Source organism: Zonotrichia leucophrys, chromosome 1A (assembly GCF_028769735.1).
Source record: "Zonotrichia leucophrys gambelii isolate GWCS_2022_RI chromosome 1A, RI_Zleu_2.0, whole genome shotgun sequence".
NCBI classification, from domain to species: domain Eukaryota; kingdom Metazoa; phylum Chordata; class Aves; order Passeriformes; family Passerellidae; genus Zonotrichia; species Zonotrichia leucophrys.
Window position 1 is genome coordinate 72798275 of NC_088170.1, and position 22913 is coordinate 72821187.

The 22913-nt window shown below is 68.1% G+C and overlaps 3 protein-coding genes across 4 annotated transcripts in view; 2 read left to right on the forward strand and 1 right to left on the reverse strand.

The window, feature by feature from the left end:
• SND1 (staphylococcal nuclease and tudor domain containing 1) overlaps nt 1-781 on the forward strand; it is an 80755-nt gene extending 79974 nt beyond the window's left edge. Inside the window, exons 23-24 of the mRNA XM_064703148.1 lie at nt 384-428; nt 548-781. Of these exons, the coding sequence (XP_064559218.1) occupies nt 384-428; nt 548-613 (111 nt within the window). The 3' untranslated portion in view covers nt 614-781. The remainder of the gene's footprint in view (nt 1-383; nt 429-547) is intronic.
• Nucleotides 782-8403: 7622 nt separating this feature from the next.
• LEP (leptin) lies at nt 8404-10760 on the forward strand. Of its 2 annotated transcripts, none has more exons than XM_064703160.1 (3): nt 8404-8911; nt 8943-9442; nt 10172-10760. In XM_064703160.1, exons 2-3 carry the CDS (start codon nt 9182-9184, stop codon nt 10532-10534), a joined length of 624 nt encoding a protein of 207 aa, XP_064559230.1. In that variant the 5' UTR covers nt 8404-8911; nt 8943-9181; the 3' UTR covers nt 10535-10760. The 2 variants fall into 2 exon arrangements, with proteins under 2 accessions (XP_064559230.1, XP_064559231.1); XM_064703161.1 differs by having other exon boundaries at nt 8404-8688; nt 9273-9442.
• Nucleotides 10761-11578: 818 nt separating this feature from the next.
• RBM28 (RNA binding motif protein 28) lies at nt 11579-22108 on the reverse strand. The gene is made up of 17 exons (XM_064733437.1): nt 21982-22108; nt 20875-21140; nt 20238-20313; nt 20052-20144; nt 19549-19623; nt 19004-19348; nt 18534-18600; nt 18354-18463; nt 16500-16573; nt 15917-16052; nt 14991-15055; nt 14730-14894; nt 13756-13890; nt 13037-13111; nt 12599-12891; nt 12014-12113; nt 11579-11930 (listed from the first exon to the last, which is right to left on the reverse strand). Exons 1-17 carry the CDS (start codon nt 22106-22108, stop codon nt 11799-11801), a joined length of 2334 nt encoding a protein of 777 aa, XP_064589507.1. The 3' UTR covers nt 11579-11798.
• Nucleotides 22109-22913: the final 805 nt, after the last annotated feature.

Here is a 22913-nt window from a genome sequence, read left to right on the forward strand (position 1 = left end):
TTGGGAGGCCTGAGGTGGGTGCATGAGGGGTGGGGGGAATGTTGGGGGGTGTGGGGTGGGTTCTGGGGATGCTGGGGGTACTGGGGTTGTCGGGTGGGTTCTGGGGGTCCCTGTACCCCCCCACCACCGCTGGTGCTGATCCATCCCAGTCCAGCTGCTGCCCCACTGGGACTGTGACTGGGGTCATTGGGACTATGGGGGTCCCCCCACCCCCAGTGCTGCCCAAACCCCCGAGTCCCCCTTGAGGCTGTGCCAGGGGGGATCACCCCAGCCCCATCCCCTGCGGGCAGAGGGAGCCTCAGAAGGACGGGGGGTTCCTGTCCCACCCCGGGGGTGCCCCCAGCCCCCCGAGGCCCGCGGGTCACCCAGGGCTGTCCCCCCAGGTCACCGAGTACCTGAACGCGCAGGAGGCGGCCAAGAGCGCCCGGGTGAGTGGGGCACCCCAGGCCGGGGTGGGGGCGTTCCCTGGGGCAGGGGCTGGGGGCGGCACCCCCGGGGAGCCCCCCAGTGTTGGGGAGCCCCCCGTGACAGTGCTGTGTCCCCCCAGCTGAACCTGTGGCGTTACGGCGACTTCCGCGCGGACGACGCCGACGAGTTCGGCTACAGCCGCTGAGGGGCCGGGGGGGCCCTGGGGGCGCCCCCAAACCCCCCGGGCCCCCCCCCAGCCCGGCCCAGCATCCAGGGGGGCGTGCTGCGGGGGAGGGGCGCCCTCAGCCCCCCGCCTCCCAAAGCCTGGCCTGTATTTAACGCTGCAGAGGCCCAATAAACGTAGTGAAGCGTCCTGGTGTTCTGGGGTCCCTCTGTGCTGGGGGCAGCCCCCCCAGCTCGGGTCAACTCCCCCCACCCCTTCAGACCAAGGCTGGGCACTGATGAGGGGGTGGGGGTCACTCTGGGGGTGCAGCCCTGGGACCCCCGGCCCTGTCCTGGCTCTGGGGGGCAATGGAGGGGGATGGGGGCAGCCCCAAGAACAGCAGCCAAACTCCCCCGGAGCCAAGTGGGGCCCCCAAATCTGGACCCCATCCTGGGACCTCACCCAGGGTCCCACCTGCAGGTCCCACCCTTGGACCCCAAACCTGGGACCCCATTGTGGGCCTCCTACCCTGGGACCCCAAACCAGCCCCTGACCTTGGACCCCCACCCAGCCCCCAGATTTAAGGGTGCCAGAGTGGCTCCAGACCCTGAACCTCAGCTCTGGGTCCCACTCCTGGACCCCAAACCTGACCCCTCCCCAGTGTGACCCCTGAACCCCTGACTGGAGGGGGGGCAGCACCCCCAGAAGAGTCCCCGGGGTCCCCCTGTCACCCCCGCACCCCACCCAGGGTCACCCCAACCCGCGCTGTCCCCGCTGTCCCCGCGCCGCCGATCGATTCCAGGGGTGGGGGGGGCTGGAGGGGGCAGCGCTAATTGAATCCAAAGCCAATTAACATGGAGCGGGCGGATCGATAATTAACGCTGGGCAACGATCGTAATTAACGGGAGGGGGAGGGCAGGGGTGGCTGTCCCTTGTCCCACATCCCTGTCCCTGTCCCCAGCCCGGCCACCCTCACCTGCCCCAGCCGGGGCTCTGGGGGCACGGGCGGCCTCTGGGCATGTTGGGGGGGTCTGGGGGGGCTCTGGGCGGCTTTATGGGGCACTGGGCGTTTCTGACTCCATCTGGGAGGAGGGGCCGGAAGATCTCTGGGGGTCCCTCGAGGGCTCTGGGTGTATCTGGGGTCTGCAGGTGCAGGGGTGCTGCTGGATGGTGCAGAAGGCTGCTGGGCTCGACTGAGTGGTACTGGCCCATACTGGTCCGCACCAGACCTATACAGGGCGTACTGGTCCGTACTGGTCCATACCGGGCCCATAACGAGCCCATACTGGTCTGTACTGTGCCCGTACTGGTCTGTACCGGGCCCATACTGGTCCGTACCGGGCTGTACCGGGCGGGCTCCGGGAACCGAACGGGAAGGGAAATGGCGCCACCTGGCGGGAGCGGCGGGAACGGCAAACACAGAACAGCGCGGCCAGTACGGACCAGAGCGGGTACGGCCCATCCCAGTATGGACCAGTGCGGGTACGGCCCATCCCAGTATAACCCATCCCAGTACAGCCCATCCCAGTAGGGACCAGTGCGAGTACAGCCCATCCCAGTATAACCCATCCCAGTAGGGATCAGTGTGGGTACAGCCCATCCCAGTACAGCCCATCCCAGTACGGACCAGTGCGGGTACAGCCCATCCCAGTATAACCCACCCCACTATAACCCATCCCAGTAGGACTTGGTATAGCCACCAGTACAGCCCCATCCCAGCGTGTAAACCCCCTCCCAGTAATGCCCATCCCAGTATGGACCAGTGAGGGTACAGCCCATCCCAGTATAACCTATCCCAGTACAGCCCATCCCAGTACGGACCAGTGCGGGTACAGCCCATCCCAGTATGGACCAGTGCGGGTACGGCCCATCCCAGTATAACCCACCCCAGTACAGCCCATCCCAGTATAACCCATACCAGTACGGACCATCCCAGTACAGCTCCGTCCCAGTGGAATGGATGGTGTAACCTGCCCCAGTATAAACCAATCCCACCACAAACCCACCCCATTACAGCCCCCTCCCAGCACGGCCCCACCCAGTGTGGCCCCCACCCCATTACAGCCCTGTCCCATTACGGCCCGATCCCAGTATAACCCCTCCCAGTAGGGCTCCACCCCAGTACAGCCCCACCCTATTACGGCCCCACCCAATTAACGGCCCGCCCATACGGCCCCATCCAGTTACGTCCGCCCATTGCCTGTGACCGCCGCCCATTGTCCTGTCCCCTCTTCTTGTACCCTGTCCCCACCTCCCGATGTCCCAGTGTCCGCATGTCCGCCTGTCCCAGTGTCCCCAGTTCCCAGTGTCCCAGTTACCCCCATGTCCCCGCGTTCCAGCGTCCCCACAATGTCCCGGTGTCCCTGTGTCTGCATGTCCCAATGTCCCCACTTCCCGGTGTCCCAGTGTGCCCATGTCCCGGTGTCCCAGTGTCCCCATATCTTGATGTGCCGGTGTCCCAGAACCCGCATGTCCCCATGTCCCGGCGTCCCCATGTCCCCTTGCCCTTCCTCCCGGTCTCCCCACGCCCCGGTGTCCCCTTGATCCGCGGCTGTCGCCTTCCCCAGTGGCGGTGTCCCTTCTTGTCGCTGTCCCCGTGCCCGTGCCCCCATGGGGTGTGTGTCTGTCCGTCCCTGTCGCTGTCCCCGTGTCGGTGTCCCCGTGCCCCCATGGGGTGTCTGTCCGTCCCTGTCGCTGTCCCCGTGCCCCCGTGGGGTGTCTGTCCGTCCCTGTCGCTGTGCCCGCCCGTGTCCCTCCCTTGTCGCTGTCCCCGTGTCCTGTCCGTCCCTGTCCCTGTCGCCCCGTGGTGGGTGTCTGTCCGTCCCTGTCCCGTGCCCCGTGCCGTCCCCGTGCCCCAGGGTGTCTGTCCATCCCTGTGGCTGCCCCGTGTGGCTGTCCCCTCCCGTGGGTTCTGTCCGTCCTGCCTGGCTGTGGCCCGTCCGTCCCCGTGTCCGTCCCCCCGTGCCCCACGGGTGTCCCGGTGCCCGCCCCGTGTCCCGCAGCCCCCCCGCGGGGGTGTCCCCGTGCCGGGCGTGGCCTCCCGCGCTATATTTGTCGCCGTGTCCCCAGAATAGCGGCAGACGCGGGGGAGGGGGCCGCCCCCCGCCCCGCCCCCCGCCCCCCCCGGGCTATTTTTAGCCCCCGCGTGTTTCCAGGGGAACCCTGATGACGCAGTGACGTCAATGCGGGTCAATCGCCGCCGCCGGGGCGCGCGCGGCCGCCGCGGGGCCCCCCCGCACCCCGGGACCCCCCCGGGCACCCCCGGGCACCCCCGGGACCCCCCGGGCCGCCCCCAGCGCAGCTCCAGCTCCAGGTAGGACCGAGGGGCCGGGGGGGTCGGGATCCCCCTGTGCCCCCGCCCCGACCGAGGGGACCCCCCCACCCCGGGATCCCCCCCGCACCCCGGGACCCCCGCCCGCCCCCTCCGGGACCCCCGCCCTGCCGGCCCCGAGCACAGCACGGGGAGGGGGGGACGGCAGAGCCCCCCGGGACCCCCGGGGCCCGAGCCCCGCTCTGCAGCCCCCCGGGATTGCCCCCCAGCCCCCCTGCAGCCCCCCGGGACCCCCGGACCCGCGGGAGCCCCCGCCCCAGCCCGTGACCCCCCCGCTCTGCCCGGTCCCCCGGCAGTGTCCCCTCTCCCACGGCCCAGGACCCCCCAGTGTCACCCCCCCAGTGTCACCCCCCAGGACCACCCCCCATGTGCTGACCCGGGGGTGCCCCCCTGCACCCACAGCCCCCTCCCCATCCCCGTGACACCCCCGGGCCCCTCCCTGCCCCCCCCCATGTCCCCTCTGTCCCGGGGGGCACCGGGGGTCCCTCAGCCCCAGCTGCCACCGGGGGGGTCACACCGCCCTCCCCCTCCCCACCAGGGACCCCCAAACGGCCCTGGCAGATCTGGAAAGGTCTGTGCCACTCACGCCACTGCCACCGTCACTGTCCCCGTGCTGTCACCCGCGGGGCTGGCACCGCTCAGGGACCCTCTGCGTCCCCCCCGTCCCCTCTGGGGGACCCCCAGGTGAGGGGGAGCCACCCCCAGGACCCTGCCAGCACAGCCACCAAGGGATGTCCCCTGTGTCCCCTTCATCCTCCAAACGGGGCTCCTCGGCACCAGGGGGTGACAGGGGTGTCCCCTCAGGATTGGGGGTGACAGGGATGTCCCCCCGGGACCGGGGGGTGACAGGGGAGTGTGGCCTTGGCCGTGTTCCCCAGCCTGTCCCGCTCTGGCTGGCGCTGGCCCGGGGGGACGCAGGGATGGGGGTGGCAGTCAGCAAAATGTCACCGTCCCTGTCACCGGCCTGGCGGGGCTGCAGGGTGGGGACAGGGTGGGAGAGGGGACCTGTGGTGGGGATGGGGACATGGATGGGGACGGGGACATGGATGGGGACAGGGACATGGTTTGGGGCAGGGGATGTGGGTTGGGGATGGGGACATGGATGGGGACAGGGACACAGGGTGGAGCAGGATCACGGGCTGGGGATGACGTGGGCTGGAGCAGGGACACCAGGGACACGTTCACTGCTGGCAGGTGATGGTGGCACCTCAGCCCAGCCCAGGTGACGTCGGTGAGGAGCCATCAGTGGTGGCCTCAGAGCCGCTTCCTGCTGTCCCTGCGGTGGCACCTCAGGTGGCACCAGCCCTGGAGCTGCCCTGGGATCCCGGAGTGCCACCAGCGGGGGAGACCCACAGAGGACCTCGGGGACACTGGGACCTGAGCTGGGGACATCGCCATGGACTGGCCACAGAGCCACAGAGTGACCATGGGGACAGCGACCAACCATGCGGACAGCGGCCATCCACAGAGCCACCGAGTCACCATGGGGACAGTGACCATCCAGAGCCACCCTGGGACCACAGGGCCATGGGGACGCTGCCCGGCCATGGAGCTTCAGGCTTGTCCTGTCACCACCCTGGCACATGGCTCGGACACCCCAGAACTGGGCACTGCCACCCAGCCAGTGCCACCGAGGGCAGGAACAGCCACGGGCCACGTCCCTGCAGTGCTGGGGGACAGACAGACCTGGCAGCTGAGGTGACACCGAGCAACGGCTCCTGCAGTGACACCGAGCAATGGCTCCACCGGTGACACCAAGGACTGGCTCCTCTGGTGGCCTCCTGCCACCCCCAGATGCTGTGGTGGCCGAGGGACAGGAGCCTGGGGACACTCAGGATGTGCTGGTAGGAGTTGGTGGCACTGCTCTGTCCTGTGTCACCATCACTCTGTGCCGTGCCACCATCGCTTTGTGCCATGGTAATGTCACCCTGTGCCATGGTAATGTCACTCTGTGCCATGTCCCCAGTGTCTGTTCTGTGTCCCCATCACTCTGTGTCACATCAGCATTGTTCTGTGCGTGTCACCTCACTGTGCGATGTCATCATTGCTCTGCGCCATGTCCCCGTGGGTCTGTGCCACACCCATGTCACTCTGTGCCACATCCATGTCACTCTGTGCCACACTCATGTCATTGTGCCACGTCACCTCACTCTGTGCCACGTCCCTGTCCCTCTGTGCCACATCCATGTCCCTCTGTGCCACATCCATGTCCCTCTGTGCCACTCATGTCACTGTGCCACATCCATGTCCCTCTGTGCCATGTCCCTGTCCCTCTGTGCCACATCATGTCCCTCTGTGCCACATCCCTGCCGTTCTGTGCCATCCCCATCACAGCCACATCTCCTCCACACTGTCCCATGTCCCCCTTGGGCTGTGCCACATCCCCATCACTCGGTGCCATGTCCCTGTCACTCCATGCCACATCCCTGTCCCTCTGTCACCCCCCATCCCTCTGTGCCACATCCCCAGGGTGCTGTGCCCCGTCCCCATCACTGTGTGGCACGTCCCTGTCCCTCTGTGCCACCTTGCACGGGTGCCAGGGCCATGGCAGCGCACAGGTGACAGGTGGCACATGGCGGGTGACGTGTGGCACACAGGGCTGGCACGCGGGGGTGGCACACGGGGGTGGGTGGCAGTGTCCCCTGTCCCCCCAGCACAGGGACAGCCCGGGGCTGGTGGGGGCCGTGTCCCACCTCAGGCCCCGTCCCCGGGGGCTCCCGTGTCCCCGTCCCTCCTTGTCACCTGCTCCCTTGTCACCGCGGTGCCACCGGGGGCCACCGTCGCTGTCCCTCTCGGGTCTTTTTGCGGTCTGGGCTTGCTGTCCCTCCCCAGCCAGGAAGCCCTTACCCCAAAAAGCATCCGCGGGGGGCCGAGCCAGCGGGAGCCAGGTGAGTGCGGGGACACGGGGGGACAGCGGGGACACGGGGGGGACACGGGGGGGACAGTGGGGATAGTGCTGGGGGGACAGCGGGGACACGGGGGGACAGTGCTGGGCAGGGGGGACAGCAGGAATGGGGCCATGAGGCCACCGCAGCTCCTGGCACGGCTGGCGACATCCAGGGGGTGACACTGGGGACACCCAGGGCCGGGGGAGGTGACACTGGGGGTGCCAGGGGGGCACAACAGGTCCCAGTGCTCCCAGTTTGGGTCCCAATCGCTGCCCAGTGACGACGGAGGGGCCCAAGGGCTCCCGGTGGCCCGGGACCCTCGGTGACAGGGACGGAATGGGGACAGGGATGGGGACATGCGGGACATGCGGGACAGGGCTCTCGGACAGGGTTTGGGGACACACGGGGCTCTGGCAGAGAGGACGGGGAGCGGGGCACGAGGGATGCCAGGTGGGAGGGGACAGCCGTGACGTCACGCGGGTCACCGTGCTGGCACTGTGCGTGTCCCCAGAGCCGCGGGGCGCTGCCAGCGGCTGCCGGGCACTGGTGTCACCGGTGTCACCGCCGCCCTTCCCGGCAGGGCCACCGCGCTCTTTGCCCAGTGTCACCACCGTGGTGGCACCAACGGCGGCGCCACCTGCGCGGGGACCCCCGCGGGGACAGCCCTCCCTCTGGGGACACCCGGGCCGGGGTGACAGGGACAGGCGGGGACAGGAACCCCCCAGTGACAGGGCGGGGGTGGCCCTGCCCCTACAGAGCGCCCCCTCCCCCCCGTGTCACCCTGGCGGTGTCCCCAGCGTGGGGGGGACCTGGGTCTGGGGGCTCCTGGGGACACATGGGGGACACCTGGGACCCTTGAGGACATCGGTGCTGTCCCTGTTCTGTCCCCATCCCGTGCCAGGTGTGTGAGTGCCACGGGCGGGGGAACACAGGGGGGACACAGGCGGATCCAGAGGGGGATTATGGGGACACGGAGAGGACATGGAGGGGACACGGGGTGACACGGGGGGGACACAATGGGGACACGGGCGCGTGTGCGCGGTCACGGCGCGCGGGGGATGTGTCACCGCGGGGCTGCGCTCACCTGGGCACGTATGCGCGGGGGGGGGGACGGACTGGGGGGGCAATGGGAAGCCGGGACCCCCCGGAGCCCCCCGGTGTCCCCGTGTCCCCCCCTGGCCCCCCCCCCCGGTGTCCCCGGCCCCCCGCGGGACCCCCTGCGGGCGTCCCGGCCCCCCCGCGCTGCTCGGGCCGTGTCCGGCCGGGGGGGCGGCCCGGGGGGGGCGGGCAGCGCTCCGGGAGCGGCCCCGCGCTATAAACGGGGGCGGCGCGATGGAGCCACGGCCGCGAGCGACGGGACCCGCGGGACCACCAGGTGAGCCCGAGCCCAAACCTCGGAGGGACCCCCAAAACCCCCCCGGAGGGACACCCCAAACCCCCCATAGGAACACCCCAAAACCCCCCTGGAAGGACACCCCGCTCAGGGACACCCCAAACCCCAGAGGGACACCCCAAAAATCCCCCCGGAGGGACACCCCAGGTGCTCAGGGACACCCCAGCCCCTCCCAGGGACCCCCACCCCAGGGTATCCCCCCCCGATCCCCTCACCCCGGGGGTCCCTGCGGGTTCTCTGTCCCGGGCCTGGCTGGCACCGAAGCCCCGGGGGCTCTGGGCACCCCCTTGTCCCCGTCATTGTCCCCCCGGCCCCTGCTGTCCCCGAGGTGGTGGCAGTGCCCCCCGGCCGTGTCCCCCGGCCCGCGGGGACACCGTGGGTGCCCCAGGGGCCCGCGGGCCGCCCCCGCCGCGGCCGGTGTGCTGGTGGCACCGGCGGGGTCCCCGTGCCCCTCCGTCACCGGCACCGTCTCGTTCCAGGCTCAGCGAGGGCGTGCGAGGCTCCGGTGAGTGGCACTGTCCCCGTGTCCCCTCGGTGTCCCCCTGTCCCCGCGTCACCAGCACAGCCCCGTCTTCCCCCATCCCTGTGTCCCCCCCTCCCGTGTGCCCCTCATTCCTGTGTCACCCGTGTCCCCCTGTCCTCTGCACCCCCAGGTCCCCTCCACCCGTGTGTCCCCTCCATCCCTGTGTCACCCGTGTCCCCCTGTCCTCGCACCCCAGCTCCTCCGTGTCCCCCCATCCCCGAGCTGTGGGTGACAAGGTCCCCCCAGTGTCCATCCCGCGCCCCCAGGGAGGTGACACAGCCTCGGGGACCCAACGCCACCGTGTCCCTCCCGTCCCCGCTCTGTCACTGTCGCTGTCACTGTCCCCGCGTGGTCAGGGCCAGGCCGCGGTGGTGGCGCTGGTGACAGGAGCCAAAGGGCTCCGGGAAGGCGTCAGGGACACGGCCCGGGCGCACGTGCCAGCGGGGACACGGTGCCACCGTGCCGAGCGCCCCGCATGTCCCTGCGCGCTGTCCCGGTGACACCGGCGCTGCCCCGGCACGGGGGTGACCCGGGCGGTTTCGGTGACAGCCGTGTCCCCTCCGCAGAGGCCGCGGGCGGGATGCGGGGTCCCGGCGTGTCCCTGTGCGCGCTGCTGTGCCTGGCCGTGGCCGTGGCCGTGCCGGTGGGCGGGGGTCGCCCCGTGCGGCTCGAGAGGGTCCGGGCGGACGCGCGGGCCCTGACCCGGACCCTGAGCACGCGCCTGCAGCAGCTCCAGGTGACACCGGGGACACCCACGGGGACACCCACGGGGGGGGCTGGGGCTGTGACACAGCTGTGACACCCGGGAGGGACTGGGGGACACCCACGGGGGGCGCTTGTCCTCACTGGGGGGGATCCTGCTCTCCAAAGTGGGGTGGGGTCTCCAGGGGGGTCTCCCATAGGGGGGACCCCGTGCTCAGATTTGAGGGGTCCCCAGGAAGGGGCGCCTGGGGCTGGGTGAGTCTGGGGGCTATGACGCCAAATCGGGCACCCCAGGGATGGGGTCTGGGGGAGATTTGGGGGTCTGCACCCTGAGGGATGGGGTCTGGGGGAGATTTGGGGGTCTGCACACCCAGGGATGGGGTCTGGGGGAGATTTGGGGTCTGCACCCTGAGGGATGGGGTCTGGGGGGGATCTGAGCGTCTGCACCCTCAGGGATGGGGTCTGGGGGAGATTTGGGGTCTGCACCCTCAGGGGTGGGGTCTGGGGGAGATTTGGGGGTCTGCACCCCCAGGGATGGGGTCTGGGGGAGATTTGGGGTCTGCACCCTCAGGGATGGGGTCTGGGGAGTCTGCACCCACAGGGAGGGGGTCCAGGGTCCCCTGTCCCCCGAGGGTTGGGGTCCCCAAGCAGGGACAGCCATGGCAGGGAGGGCTCTGTGCCCCAAACCGGGGTGCCCAGGGGGTTCCCCAAGGCTGGCCGGGTGTCCCCCCCGCCCTGACGCCCCCCACCCCGTTTCCCCCAGCTGTTCCCGCTGACCCTGCGCATCTCGGGCCTGGAGGGGGTCCCGGAGGGGGCGCTCCCGGACGGGGCGCCGCCCCCGGGGCTGGGCTGGGCGGCGCAGCGGCTCCAGCTGTTCCAGCGGCTGCTGGCGGCGCTGCCCGGGCCCGACGTGCGCCTGGCGCAGGTGAGCAACGACCTGGAGAACCTGCGCAGCCTGCTGGGCGTGCTGGGCGCGCTGCTGGGCTGCCCCGCGCCCCCCGCGCCCCCCGCGGCCCCCGCCCCGCACGGCGAGGCCCCGCACACGCTGGCCGGGGTGGCCCTGGCGCGGCTCCGCGGCTGCCTGGACGGCGTCGCCGCCCGCCTCGAGGGGGTCCCCGCGTGCTAGGGACCCCCGGGACCGCCCCAGGACACGGGGACACGGCCGGGACCTCAGCGGGGCTCAGCAGGACCCGCAGACAGGACCAGGAGCTCACTGGGGACACCACGAGTGGCCCCGGGCACTGGAGCGACTCCTGCTGCTGCCAGCACCTTTTTCTACATTACTGTTATTATTATTATTACTGTTACTGTTATTATTAATTTATTTAACTTAAAGCCCCTTTTCCAGCAGCCTCAGGCGTGTCTCTGATGACTCTGGGGACAAGGGACAACCCTGGGAACATCAGCCACATGGGGACAAGGGACTCCCCTGAGAAATGGGATCCACAGTGTCATGGGGGCACCTGGGGACAAGGGACAACCCCTGGGACAAGGGACACCCCTGGGACATGGGAGCCCTGGGGACGAGGAACAACCCCCGGGGACAAGGGACACCGCAGGGACAAGGGACACCCCTGAGAAACGGGATCCACAGTGTCATGGGGGCACCTGGGGGACAAGGGACACCCCTGGGATATGGGAGCCCTGGGGACAAGGGACACTGCAGGGATATGGGACCCCTGGGGACATGGGATGTTTGGGACAGCGGCCACACGGGGCCAAGGGACCCCTCGGGACACGGGGGTACCTGGGGACAAGGGACAGCGGGGCCCTGGGATGTGCTGGCCCCCAGGGCAGGGGTGACACGGGGACACGCCCGTGACTCAGTGGCAGCTGATGAGTCGCTGGTGGCTCTGCCACCCCCGGCCTGGTGTGACCCTGACATGTCCAGCCAGGCTGGGGACACGGGGGGGGGCTGGACCCCCAGGACAGGGACAGAGGAACAGGGGGACAAAGGGGACACAAGGATGAGGGGGACAGGGACAGGGCGTGTCACACACGGGGGGGACCCAAAACTCATGGGACCCCCCTCCCCGATCCCCCCTGGGGGTCTCCAGCCCCCCTCCCTGCCCCCCAGCCCCGGGAGATGTTTTGGGGTCCCCGAGGTGGGGGGTGGCACTGAGAGGCCAAATTTTCCTCAAAAAACCCATTTTTATTACAACCCATTTTTATTACAACCCATTTTTATTACAACCCAGGAAGACACAGAGCCATGGCGGGGGGATCCCCCCCAAATCCTGGGGGGAGCCAGGAGGGACCCAGGGCAGGGTCCCACCCCCAGCCCCCCCCAGAGTGCGTGGGGGCAGCGCCCCAAACCCCCCTGTAGGGTGTGGGACCCCCGGCACCCCCAGGGGGGTTTTGGGGTGCCGGGGGGGGGTGCTGGGGGAGCCTCAGCTCTCGAACCACTTTGCCCCCCGGGCCGTGGGGGGGTTGCTCCCCAAAATCTTCCTCTTGTACCTCTCCACCAGCTCCTGGAAGCGTGCCTCGGCCCCCCCAGGGCCCCCCCGGCGCCGCCGCTGGCCCTGGGGACACACGGGGGTGTCAGGGGACCCCAAAACCCCGGGCTGGGGGGCCCCAATTCCCAGAGGAGACCCCAAATGCCTACCTGGGGAGGGGGCACCCGCAGCTTCTCCCGCCGCCGAGAGGCCTTGGGGGCTTTGGGGGGCTTGGGGGGCGGCTGAGCCTTCTTGCCCTTGTCCCGTTTCCTGGGGAAAAAAGGGGAAATTGGGAAAAGGGGGAATTGGGAGGGAGACCCCGGGGTGCCCCGAGGGGCAGAGACACCCGGGAGGGAAAGGAGAAAAGGTTTGGGGGAAAGAGGGGAGAGAAGAGAGGGAAAAGGGAGGGAATGGGGAGGGAATGGAGATGGGGAAGGGAGGGAAAACGGGGCAGAAAAAGGGAAAAAGGGTGGGAAAAGAGAAGGAAAGGGAAATGAGAGAAAAAAGAGGGGGAAGGGGAGAAATGAGGGAATGGGAGGTAGGAGAAGGGGGGGAATGGGGGAAGGAGAGGAAAAGGGAAGGGTGGAAAAAGGGGACACGTGGGGAAATAAAAAGGGGAGAAAGGAAAGGGAAATGGGGAGAACACTGAGGGTGAAGGGGAGCAAGGGGGAAATAAAAAGGAAAGGGAAATGGGGAGAACACTGAGGGTGAAGGGGAGCAAGGGGCTAAGCCCAGGGGCACAGGGCGCCCCTCACCTGATCTTGGGCCCGCGGTGGGAGGGCAGGGCCAGCACCTTGGTGTTGGGAGCCCCCCGGTGCCCCGGGCCCTGCGTGCGGAACCCGGCCCAGGGGGTCCCGGAGGGGGGCTGGGGGGCGGCCGGGGGGGCCCCCGAGCCCGCGGGGGGGGCTGGGTGTCCCTTGGGGTTTGCTGGTTGTGTCTTGGTGGGGGCTGGGTGCCCCTTGGGGGGCGCTGGCTGCTCCTTGGGGGGGTCCGGGGCTCCTTGGGGACCCTCTGGGGCTCCTGCAGCCGCCTTGGCCTTGGCCTTGAGCTGTGGGGAAAGAAAGGGTCAGTGTGGGGTCAGTGTGGGGTCAGTGCAAGGGTCAGCACCAAAAGCCCCAGCGGGCACAGGGCTCAGGGGTCACAGGGGTCAGAGGGCACAGGGGTCAGAGGTCACAGGGTCAGGGTGTCCGTACCAGCCCCCGCTGGATCCGCTGCTCCCGCAGCCGCAGCTTCCGCCGGTCCTCGAGCGCAAACTCCACGATCGGGCGCTGGGGGGGCACAGTGGGCACCCCAAAACGGGGGGAACACCCCCCAAATACCCCACACACCACGGTGGGCACCGCCCCAATACCCCAAACACTAGGGGGAACACCCCCAAATACCCCACACACCGGGGGAACACCCCCAAATACCCCAGACACTGGGGGAGACACCCCCCAAATACCCCAAACAAAAAGAGGGCACCCCAAAACCCCCCAGACATGGGGGAGCACCTTGAAATCCCCTCAAGTACTCAGGGGGACACCCTAAAACCAAGAGGACACTTCTAAAGCTCCCAAAACTCTGTGGGGGACACCCCAACACCCCAAAGTTGCAGGGTTCCCCCCAGAGCAATGGGGAGATCCTCAAAACCCAATGGGAGATCCCAAAACCTCAGGGAAACCCCACGACACCCCAACACAACGAGGGCACCCCGAAATCCAGGGGGGACCTCCCTAAAAACACCACGGGGTAACCCAGAACACCCCAAAAACCAGAGGGTACCCAAAACTCCCAGGGGAACCCAAAACTACCCAGGAGAACCCCCAGGGCACCCCAAAACCCCCTGGGGGTCCCAGGAAATCCCAGGGGCAGCTCCAGGGTCTGGGAACGGGGTGCCCTGGATTTGGGGATTTGGGGTGCTCGCACTGACCTTGTGGGCCCCGAAGAGCTCGGGGTTGTTGTTGAGGCGCCGCAGGGCCCCCAGGGCCTCCTCGTGCTCCCCAAACTCCACGAAGGCGAACCCCAAAGATTTGCCCTGGCCCCGCAGCTCCCGCATCACCCGGCACTGCGGAGGAGATTGGGTCACCCCAAAACTCACCCAGGGCACCCCAAATCCCAACGCAAACAACCCCGCAGCTCCCGCATCACCCGGTACTGGGGAAGGCATGGGGTCACCCCAAAAACACCCCCTGGGTCACCCCAAAACCCAGCCAGGGCATCCCCCAGAGGGGCACGAAGGAACACAGAGGTACACATTGGAACACAAGGAGGACATGGTGGGGACACGGGGGGACATAAAGAGACCTAGGGTCACACAGGGGGACATAAGGAGAGCCAGGGGGACACAGAGGGACCATGTGAGACACAGGGGAACCCAGGGGGACACAGAGGGACCGATAGGGACAGAGGGACATGAAGGGACACAAAGACATATAGGGGGACATGGGGAGACACAGAGGAACCCAGGGTGATGCGGAGGGACACAGGGTGACCCAGGGTGACCCAGAGTGACCCGGGTGACCCAGGGTGACATAAAAAGACATAGAGTGACCCACAGTGATCTTTGATGCAGGGTGTGGCACCGTTGCTGCCCCACAGGCTGGCACGCAGCAGGGCACACAGCCGGGCCGAGTCCAGCGCCTTGTGCCCAGGGTGACCCAGAGTGACCCATGGTGACCCTGAGTGACCCACGGTGACCGTGCCCAGCCCAGCCACACCTCTTTGATGCACGGGGCAGCGCCGCTGCTGCCCCGCAGGGTTTTGCGCAGCAGGGCGCGCAGCCGGGCCAAGTCCAGCGCCTTGGGCCCAGGGAGACCCAGAGTGACCCAGGGGACACAGGGTGACCCAGAGTGACCCATGGTGACCCAGAGTGACCCACGGTGACCGTGCCCAGCCCAGCCACACCTCTTTGATGCACGGGGCAGCGCCGCTGCTGCCCCGCAGGGTTTTGCGCAGCAGGGCGCGCAGCCGGGCCGAGTCCAGCGCCTTGGGCAGGTTGTGCAGGCACAGCCGCGTCCGCGACACCGCCACGTTGGGGTCCTGCAGCCGCCGCCGCTTCTGCTCCTCAAACTGGGGGGGAATGGGGGGTCAGGGGCTGGGCAGGGCACGGGGACACCCCCACACAGCCCCACACAGCCCCACACAGCCCCACAGGGCCGCACTCACCCGCGCCCGCTTGGCCATGTCCGAGTCACTGACACCCTCGGCAGCGAGCGAGCCCGGCCGGATGGCTGGGATGGGAAATGGGGGAGCTCAGGGGTTTGGGGGGCTTGGGGGAGCTCAGGGGAATGGGGGAGCTCAGGTGGATGGCTGGGATGGGAAATGGGGGAGCTCAGGGGTTTGGGGGGCTTGGGGGAGCTCAGGGGTTTGGGGGAGCTCAGGGGAATGGGGGAGCTCAGGTGGATGGCTGGGATGGGAAATGGGGGAGCTCAGGGGAATGGGGGAGCTCAGGTGGATGGCTGGAACGGGAAATGGGGGAGCTCAGGGGATTGGGGGGCTTGGGGGAGCTCAGGGGAATGGGGGAGCTCAGGTGGATGGCTGGGAATGGGAAATGGGGGAGCTCAGGGGTTTGGGGGGCTTGGGGGAGCTCAGGGGAATGGGGGAGCTCAGGTGGATGGCTGGGATGGGAATTGGGGTGGGAAATGGAGTAGGAACTGGGGGAGCTCAGGGGGAAAGGGGGAGCCTGGGTGGGTGGATGGATGGGATGGGAAACAGGGTCAGGGGGATTGGAGTCACAGGGGTTTAGGGGGCACAGGGGGAATGGGGGAGCCTGGGCAGATGGCTGGGAATGGGGAAATGGGATAATTTTGGGAATTTGTGGGGCCAGGGGGTAATGGGAGAGCTGGGGCAGATGTCTGGGGAAGGGAATGAGTGTGTTTTCATGGGGGAGGGGGGGGTCAGAGAAATGTGGTGGGGAAAAGAGGGGGCTCAGGGGGGTTTGGGAAGGGTTTGAGAAGCACTGGAGAAGCAGAGGGAATGGGGGGTGGGGGATTTGGGGAGCAAGGGGAAATACGGGTTGGGGGTCCCCAGGAGAACGGGGAGGCTGAAAGGGGGCTCAGGGAGGGCGGGGGGCACTGCGGCCCCAGACTCACCCCCCTCCCGGGCCAGGTACAGGTTCCTGGTGCCGCCTCGGGGCCGGGCCGAGCCCGCCGGGAGCCCCCGGGCCTGCTCCCGGCTCAGCGCGGGGTCCACGCGCAGCTGCCGCCCCCCCAGGCGCAGCCCCCCGCCCTGGGACAGCGGGGTCAGGGGGGTCAGGGGGCACGGCGCACCCCCAAACACCCTCAAACCCTCCCATAACACAGAGTGTCCCCCAAAACCTCCCACACCCCCCCAAACCCCCCCCCCAGGCGCAGCCCCCCACCCTGGGACAGTGGGGAATGAGGCACCCCCAAACCCTCCTGACCTCCCCTAAACCCACAGCATCCCCCAGAACCCCCTCAAACCCCCCAGAACCCCCCAAACTCTCCCAAAAACTCCCATTGCAGAAAAACCCCAAACTGCCCCCAAACCCTGCAAAACCACCCCCCCCAAACCCCCCTCAGTCCCTTCCCAAACCCCCTCAAGATCCCCCAATCCCACCAAAGCCCTGCCCCAAACCCCCCAGCAGCTCCCCCTGAGCCCCCTCCCCGTCCCCCCATCCCGGGGGTCTCCGTCACTCCGGGGTCCCCCCCTCACCTCGGGCCCCTCCTGAGCAGCCTGGATGCATTTCTGGGCCCCCTCGGGGGTCTCAAACTGGGCAAAGGCAGAGCCTGGGGGGGCAGGGGGGGTCAGGGGGAGCCCCCAGGGTGGGAGCCAAGGCCAAACGTGGGACACCCCCAGTGTGGGGGCACCCCAAACATGGGATAACCACCCCATGGTGGGCATTGCCCATTGTGGAGACCCTCCCCCCAATACAGGGCAGAAAACCCCAAATGTGGAACAGACCCCCAAATGGGGGACAGACACCCCCAAATGGGGGACAGACACCCCCAAATGGGGGACACTGCCAAAATCTGAGATCCTTCCCCCTATGCTGCCATCACCCCCCAAATACCCCAGGACCCTCTGGGACCCCTCCCAAAGATCTCCCTCAGAACTGCCCCCCAACTCTGGGGTGCAGCCCCCACCCAGATCCCCAGTTTTTAGGGGTCTCAGTGTGGGGGCGCAGCACCCAGTGCCCCCCCCAGCCCCTGTCCCACATTTAGGGGTCCCAGTGTCCCCCCCATACCCATCTCACCTTTTGGTGTGCAGCACCCAGCGACCCCCCCAGCCCCTGTCCCACATTTAGGGGTCCCAGTGTCCCCCACATTCCCCTCGCACCTTTTGGGGTGCCGGTGTTGGGGTGCAGCACCCAGAGCCCCCCCATTCCCATCCCACCTTTGGGGTCCCAGAGCCCCCCCATTCCCATCCCACCTTTGTGGATCCCCCATTCCCATCCCACCTTTGGGGGTGCCGGTGTTGGGGTGCAGCACCCAGAGCCCCCCATTCCCATCCCACCTTTGGGGATCCCCCCTTCCCCTCGCACCTTTAGGGGTGCCGGTGTTGGAGTGCAGCACCCAGAGCCCCCCCATTCCAATCCCACCTTTGGGGTCCCAGAGCCCCCCCATTCCCATCCCACCTTTGGGGGTCCCAGAGCCCCCCATTCCTCTCGCACCTTTTGGGGTGCCGGTGTTGGGGTGCAGCACCCAGATCCCCCCCATTCCCATCCCACCTTTGGGGGTGCCGGTGTTGGGGTGCAGCACCCAGAGCCCCCATTCCCATCCCACCTTTGGGGGTCCCAGAGCCCCCCATTCCCATCCCACCTTTGGGGATCCCCCATTCCCATCCCACCTTTGGGGGTCCCAGAGCCCCCCATTCCCATCCCAACTTTGGGGATCCCCCATTCCCATCCCACCCTTGAGGGTCCCAGAGCCCCCCATTCCCATCCCACCTTTGGGGGTGCCGGTGTTGGGGTGCAGCACTCAGAGCCCCCCATTCCCATCCCAACTTTGGGGGTCCCAGAGCCCCCCCATTCCCATCCCACCTTTGGGGGTCCCCCATTCCCATCCCACCTTTGGGGGTGCCGGTGTTGGGGTGCAGCACCCAGAGCCCCCCATTCCCATCCCACCTTTGGGGATCCCCCATTCCCCTCGCACCTTTGGGGGTGCCAGTGTTGGGGTGCAGCACCCAGAGCCCCCCCATTCCCATTCCACCTTTGGGGGTCCCAGAGCCCCCCCATTCCCATCCCACCTTTGGGGATTCCAGAGCCCCCATTCCTCTCGCACCTTTTGGGGTGCCGGTGTTGGGGTGCAGCACCCAGAGCCCCCCCATTCCCATCCCACCTTTGGGGGTGCCGGTGTTGGGGTGCAGCACCCAGAGCCCCCCATTCCCATCCCACCTTTGGGGTCCCAGAGCCCCCCCATTCCCATCCCACCTTGGGGGTCCCAGAGCCCCCCCATTCCAATCCCACCTTTGGGGGTCCCAGAGCCCCCCCATTCCCATCCCACCTTTGGGGGTCCCCCATTCCCATCCCACCTTTGGGGGTCCCAGAGCCCCCCATTCCCATCCCACCTTTGGGGGTGCCGGTGTTGGGGTGCAGCACCAGCCGCACGTAGCAGAGCCCCCCGAACTTTGCCAGGCTCTCCTCCAGCTCCTCCTCCTCGGTGTCGAACGAGAGGTTCCTGGGGGGGTTGGGGGGCTCAGGGGGGTGCCCAGGGTGGGGGTCCCCCGTTCCCAGCCCCCCTCACTCACCGGATGAACACCGTCCTGCCCTCGGCCACGTCCGACGGGCGCTGCCGCCGCCTGCGGGGGGGCTCCTCTGCAATGGGGAGGGGTCAGGGCACATGGGAGACCCCCAGGAACACCCCCGGACCCCCACGTACAACCCCAAACGCCAAGGAATCCCCCAGGACCCCCCCAGATCCCCAGGAACCCCCCGCCCGGACCCCAAGGAACCTCCCTGGACCCCCGGGAACCCCCCAGGACACCCAGAAATGTCCCCATACCCTGGAAGACCCCTCAGACTGCCTTAAGCCCCTCCCTCAAACCTCCCCAGACCCCTTAACCTCCCCCACAGACCCTCCCAAACCTCCCCAGGAGCGCCCCCAGCCCATCCCAAACCTCCCCTCAAATCCCTCCAGGCTCTGCCCAAGCCCCCCAGACCCCACAGAACCCTCCTGTCCCAGAAGCCCCCAGCCCCAGCCTTGCCCCACCCAACAAACCTTCCTCATCTTCTTCATCTTCATCCTCCTCATCTTCCTCATCTTCATCCTCCTCATCCTCATCTTTCTCCTCATCTTCTTCCTGCTCTTCCTCCTCTTCATCTTCCTCCTCCTCATCTTCCTCTACCTTCTTTTTTTTCCTGTGCCCCAGCCCAGCTCTGGCCCCTGATCCCCTTTTGAGGGTCTGCCGTGGTGCCTGGGCAGCCTCTTTCTCTTCCTCTTCCTCTTCCTCCTCCTCTTCATCTTCTTCATCCTCTTCTTCTTCATCCTCCTCATCCTTTACTTCATCTTCTTCTTCTTCCTCTTCCTCTTTTTCCTTTTTTTTCCCCTTTTTCTCCTCCTCCTCTGTAGGAACAGGGGGTGTGGGAGGGGTCACAGTCACCCCTCGCCCCCCTCTGCCCCCCCAAACCCCCAGGGACCCCAGCACAGCCCCTCACATGCACTAGGGGAGGTTTGGGGTCTCACTGGGGGTTCTGGTGTCTCAGAGGGGTTTGGGGTCAGTTTTGGGCTCTCAGGGGGGTTTGGGGTCAGTTTTGGGGTCTCACCAGGCGTTTTTGGGGCTCCCTGTGTCCCCTGGTACTTGTCCTTGGCCACGGCCCAGTCCACAGCCAGGGGCCGCCCTGGGGGGCACGGGGGGTCAGAGCCCCGAATTCCTGAGGGGCCCCCGTGCCCCACAGAGCCCCCCCCCCTCCATGTGCCCCACAGACCCCCCCTCTGTGTGCCCCTTCCCCAGAGCCCCCCAACGCCCCCAGACCCCCCCAGCTCCCTCCCCTCACCGCCCATTCTCCCCAGGACCCCCCCAAACCTCTGATCTCCCCAGCTTGGAGACCCCCAGCACCCCCAACTCCCAGGGACCCCTTGCTGAACCCCAGAACCCCCAAATCTCAGACCTGAGACCCACTGAGCCCTCTCTCCAGGATCCCCCAAACACCCTCCAGGACCCCCCAGATGTGATCTGGGCCCCGTTGAGCCCCCCCAGCCCCCCAGAATCCCTCAGCCCCCCAGACCTTTGATCTGTGCCCTGTTGAGCCCCCCCAGCCCCCCAGACCTTTGAGCTGGGTCCCGTTGAGCCCCCGCAGCGCCGCCGCCGCCTCGCGCAGGTTCCGGAGCTGGACAAAGGCAAAGCCCCTCGGGGTCCCGTCTGCAAGAGCCCCCCAGAGTGACCCCCAGAGTGAGGCCCAGAGTGAGCCCAGGGCTGGGGGGCACCCGGGGGGCTCGGGGGTCAGGGGCTCACCAGGCTTGCGGGGCAGGTTCAGCTCCACCACGGGGCCAAAGGGGGCGAAGAGAGCCCGGAGCTCCTCCTCGGAGCACTGCGGGGACAGGGGGGGACAGGGGGACAGTGAGGGGTCAGGGGGGTCACTGTGGGTTCAGGGGGGGTTTACGGAGTCACTATGGGGTCACTATGGGGTTTGTGGGGCCTGGGGGACCCTGGGGAGAGGGCAGCACTGGGGGGCTCTGGACATGAGGGACACCAGGGGTTTGGGGGTCCTGGGAGCATCAGTGGTGCTGGGGAGGTGCCTTGGGAGGAATGGGGTCACTGGGGGGTCTAGGGAGAACTGGGGGGGTCCTGGGCATGGGGGAATGCTGGGGGGATCCCTGGGGGGGGGGTCCATGGAAGAATGGGGGTCCCCAGGGAAATGGGGGTCCCTTGGGAAGAGGGCGGGGCCTGGGGAGCCTGAGGGGCACTGGGGGTTCCTGGGGGCCACTCAGGGGGTCCCAAGGGGGTTTGGGGGCACTCAGGGGTCCCTGGGGGGTCCCAAGGGGACTGGAAGCACTTGGAGGTCCCTGGGGGGCTGGGGGCACTCAGGGGATGCCCAGGATGTCCCCGGGGGATGGAGGGCGCACGGTGGTCCCCGGGGGTCCCCCCTCACCTGGAAGCTGAGGTTGCGCAGGATCAGCCGCGCCTTGCGGGAGGGTCCCCGCGGTCTCTTGGCGCGGGGCGGTGCTGGGGGGGTCTCCCCCTGCTCCCCCCGTGCCCCGGGGGTGTCCGTGCCCCTCGCGGCGGGCCGGGCCCGCGGCCGGGCGGGGCTCACGGGCAGGCGGTGCCCGCCCAGCTCGGGCGGCTCCCGCAGCGCCCGCGCCGCGTCCTCGGCCAAGGAGAACGTCACGTACCCGAACCCGCGGCACTTCGGGGAGCCTGGGGGGGGCCGGGGGGGCGTCAGGGACCCGACAGCCCCGGCACGGCACCCCCACACCCGACCGGGACCCCCAAATCCAGCCGTGCCCCAGAGCCCCGCTGTGCAGGCAGCCGAGTCACCCCATGCTGCCCCCCAGGTCATGACCTCCCAAATTCCTGCTCCCACAGCTCCCCAGCGCCCCCCGTGCCCCCCAGCCCCAAATCCCAGTCCCAGCCCCCAGCTCAGACCCCAATCCCAAATGTCACCCTTTCAAAACCCTGCTCTTATGCCCCCCAGCCCCAAACCCCTCTGTGCCCCTAGATCCCCCCCACCTAGACCCCGGGTCCAGCACCTCGGGCCACTCAACTCCCAACCTTTGCCCCCCAAACTCCACTCCCAGCCCCAAATTGCCCCCCAAAGCCCTCCCAGCCCCCACTCCCAGCCCTTGCAGCCCCACCAGCCCCCATTCCCAGCCCCTGTAGCCTGCCCAGATCCCATTCCCAGACCCCATTTCCAGCCCTTACAGCCTCCTAGGCCCCATTCCCAACCTCTGCAGCCCCCCCAGACCTCATTCCCAACCCCTGCAGCCCCCCAGACCCCACTTCCAGCCCCCTAGACTTCATTTCCAGCCCCTGCAGCCCCCCAGATCCCATTCCCAGCCCCTGCAGTCCCCCAGACCCCATTCCCAGCCCCAAAGCCCCCCTAGACCCCATTTCCAGCCCTTACAGCCCCCCCAGGCCCCATTCCCAACCCCTGCAAACCCTCAGACCCCGCTCCCAACCCCAGAGCTCGCTCCCTCACTGCTTCCGACCCCGCCACACCCAGCTCCCCGCAGCCCCCCGCTCCCTCCCGGGCGCCGACCCTTCTCGGTGACCACGAAGCAGCGGCGGAGCGGCCCCAGGTGCCCGAAGAGCCGCTCCAGGAGCGCGGCGGTGGCTCCGGCGGGGAGGCCCCGCACCAGCACCGTGCGCGCCTCGGGCGCCGCCATCTTGGGCCGCGGGGGATGCCGGGAGCGGGGCGGAGCGGCGCGCGGGGGGGCCGGGCCGGCTGATAGCGCCCCCTGGCGGAGCGGAAGACCGGGAGGGGGTGCCCGGGGGGATCGGGGGCTCCGGGACCCCCCAGCACAGCCCAGAGGGGTCTAGGGGGGGGGCTCAGGGGGTCCCACCCCGCGGGAAGGGGGTCGAGAGGCACTTGGGGCACCGTTCCAGGGATGGGGGCACGTTCGGGGGTCCCGTGTCGGAGCTGGGGGGTCCGAGGGTCCCGTCCCAGGTCTAGGGGTGCTCAGGGGGTGTCACACACATCCTTCGCACGTGGCACTTTATTGGGTACACGTGGGGGGGGGGGAACTGGGGGGGCCATGGGGAAGTTTGTGGGGCCCCAGGTCGTCACCAACATTTGGGGGTCTCGGGGGATTGGGGGCGCTTTGTTACCCGTATTGGGGGGTCACAGGGACCTGAGGGGCGTCTGGGGGGTCTCCAGACTGGCACCAGCACTTGGGAGGCTCAAAGATATGGGGAGGGGGCGCTTCTTACCCGTATTTGGGGGTCTCATGGAATTGGGGGGTCCCCAGATTGGCACCAGCACTCAGGGGTCTCGAGAACTTGGGGGACAGCTGGGGGTACCCCGATTGGCACCAGCGATGGGAGGGCTCGAGGCTCTGGGTGGGGCACTTCGTTACCCGTATTTGGGGGTCTCAAGGACTTGGCGGGCGGTTTGGGGGTCCCCAAGTTCCCATCAGCACCTGGGGGGCTCATTTGGGGCGGGCAGTTTGTCACCTCTCATCGGGGGGACTC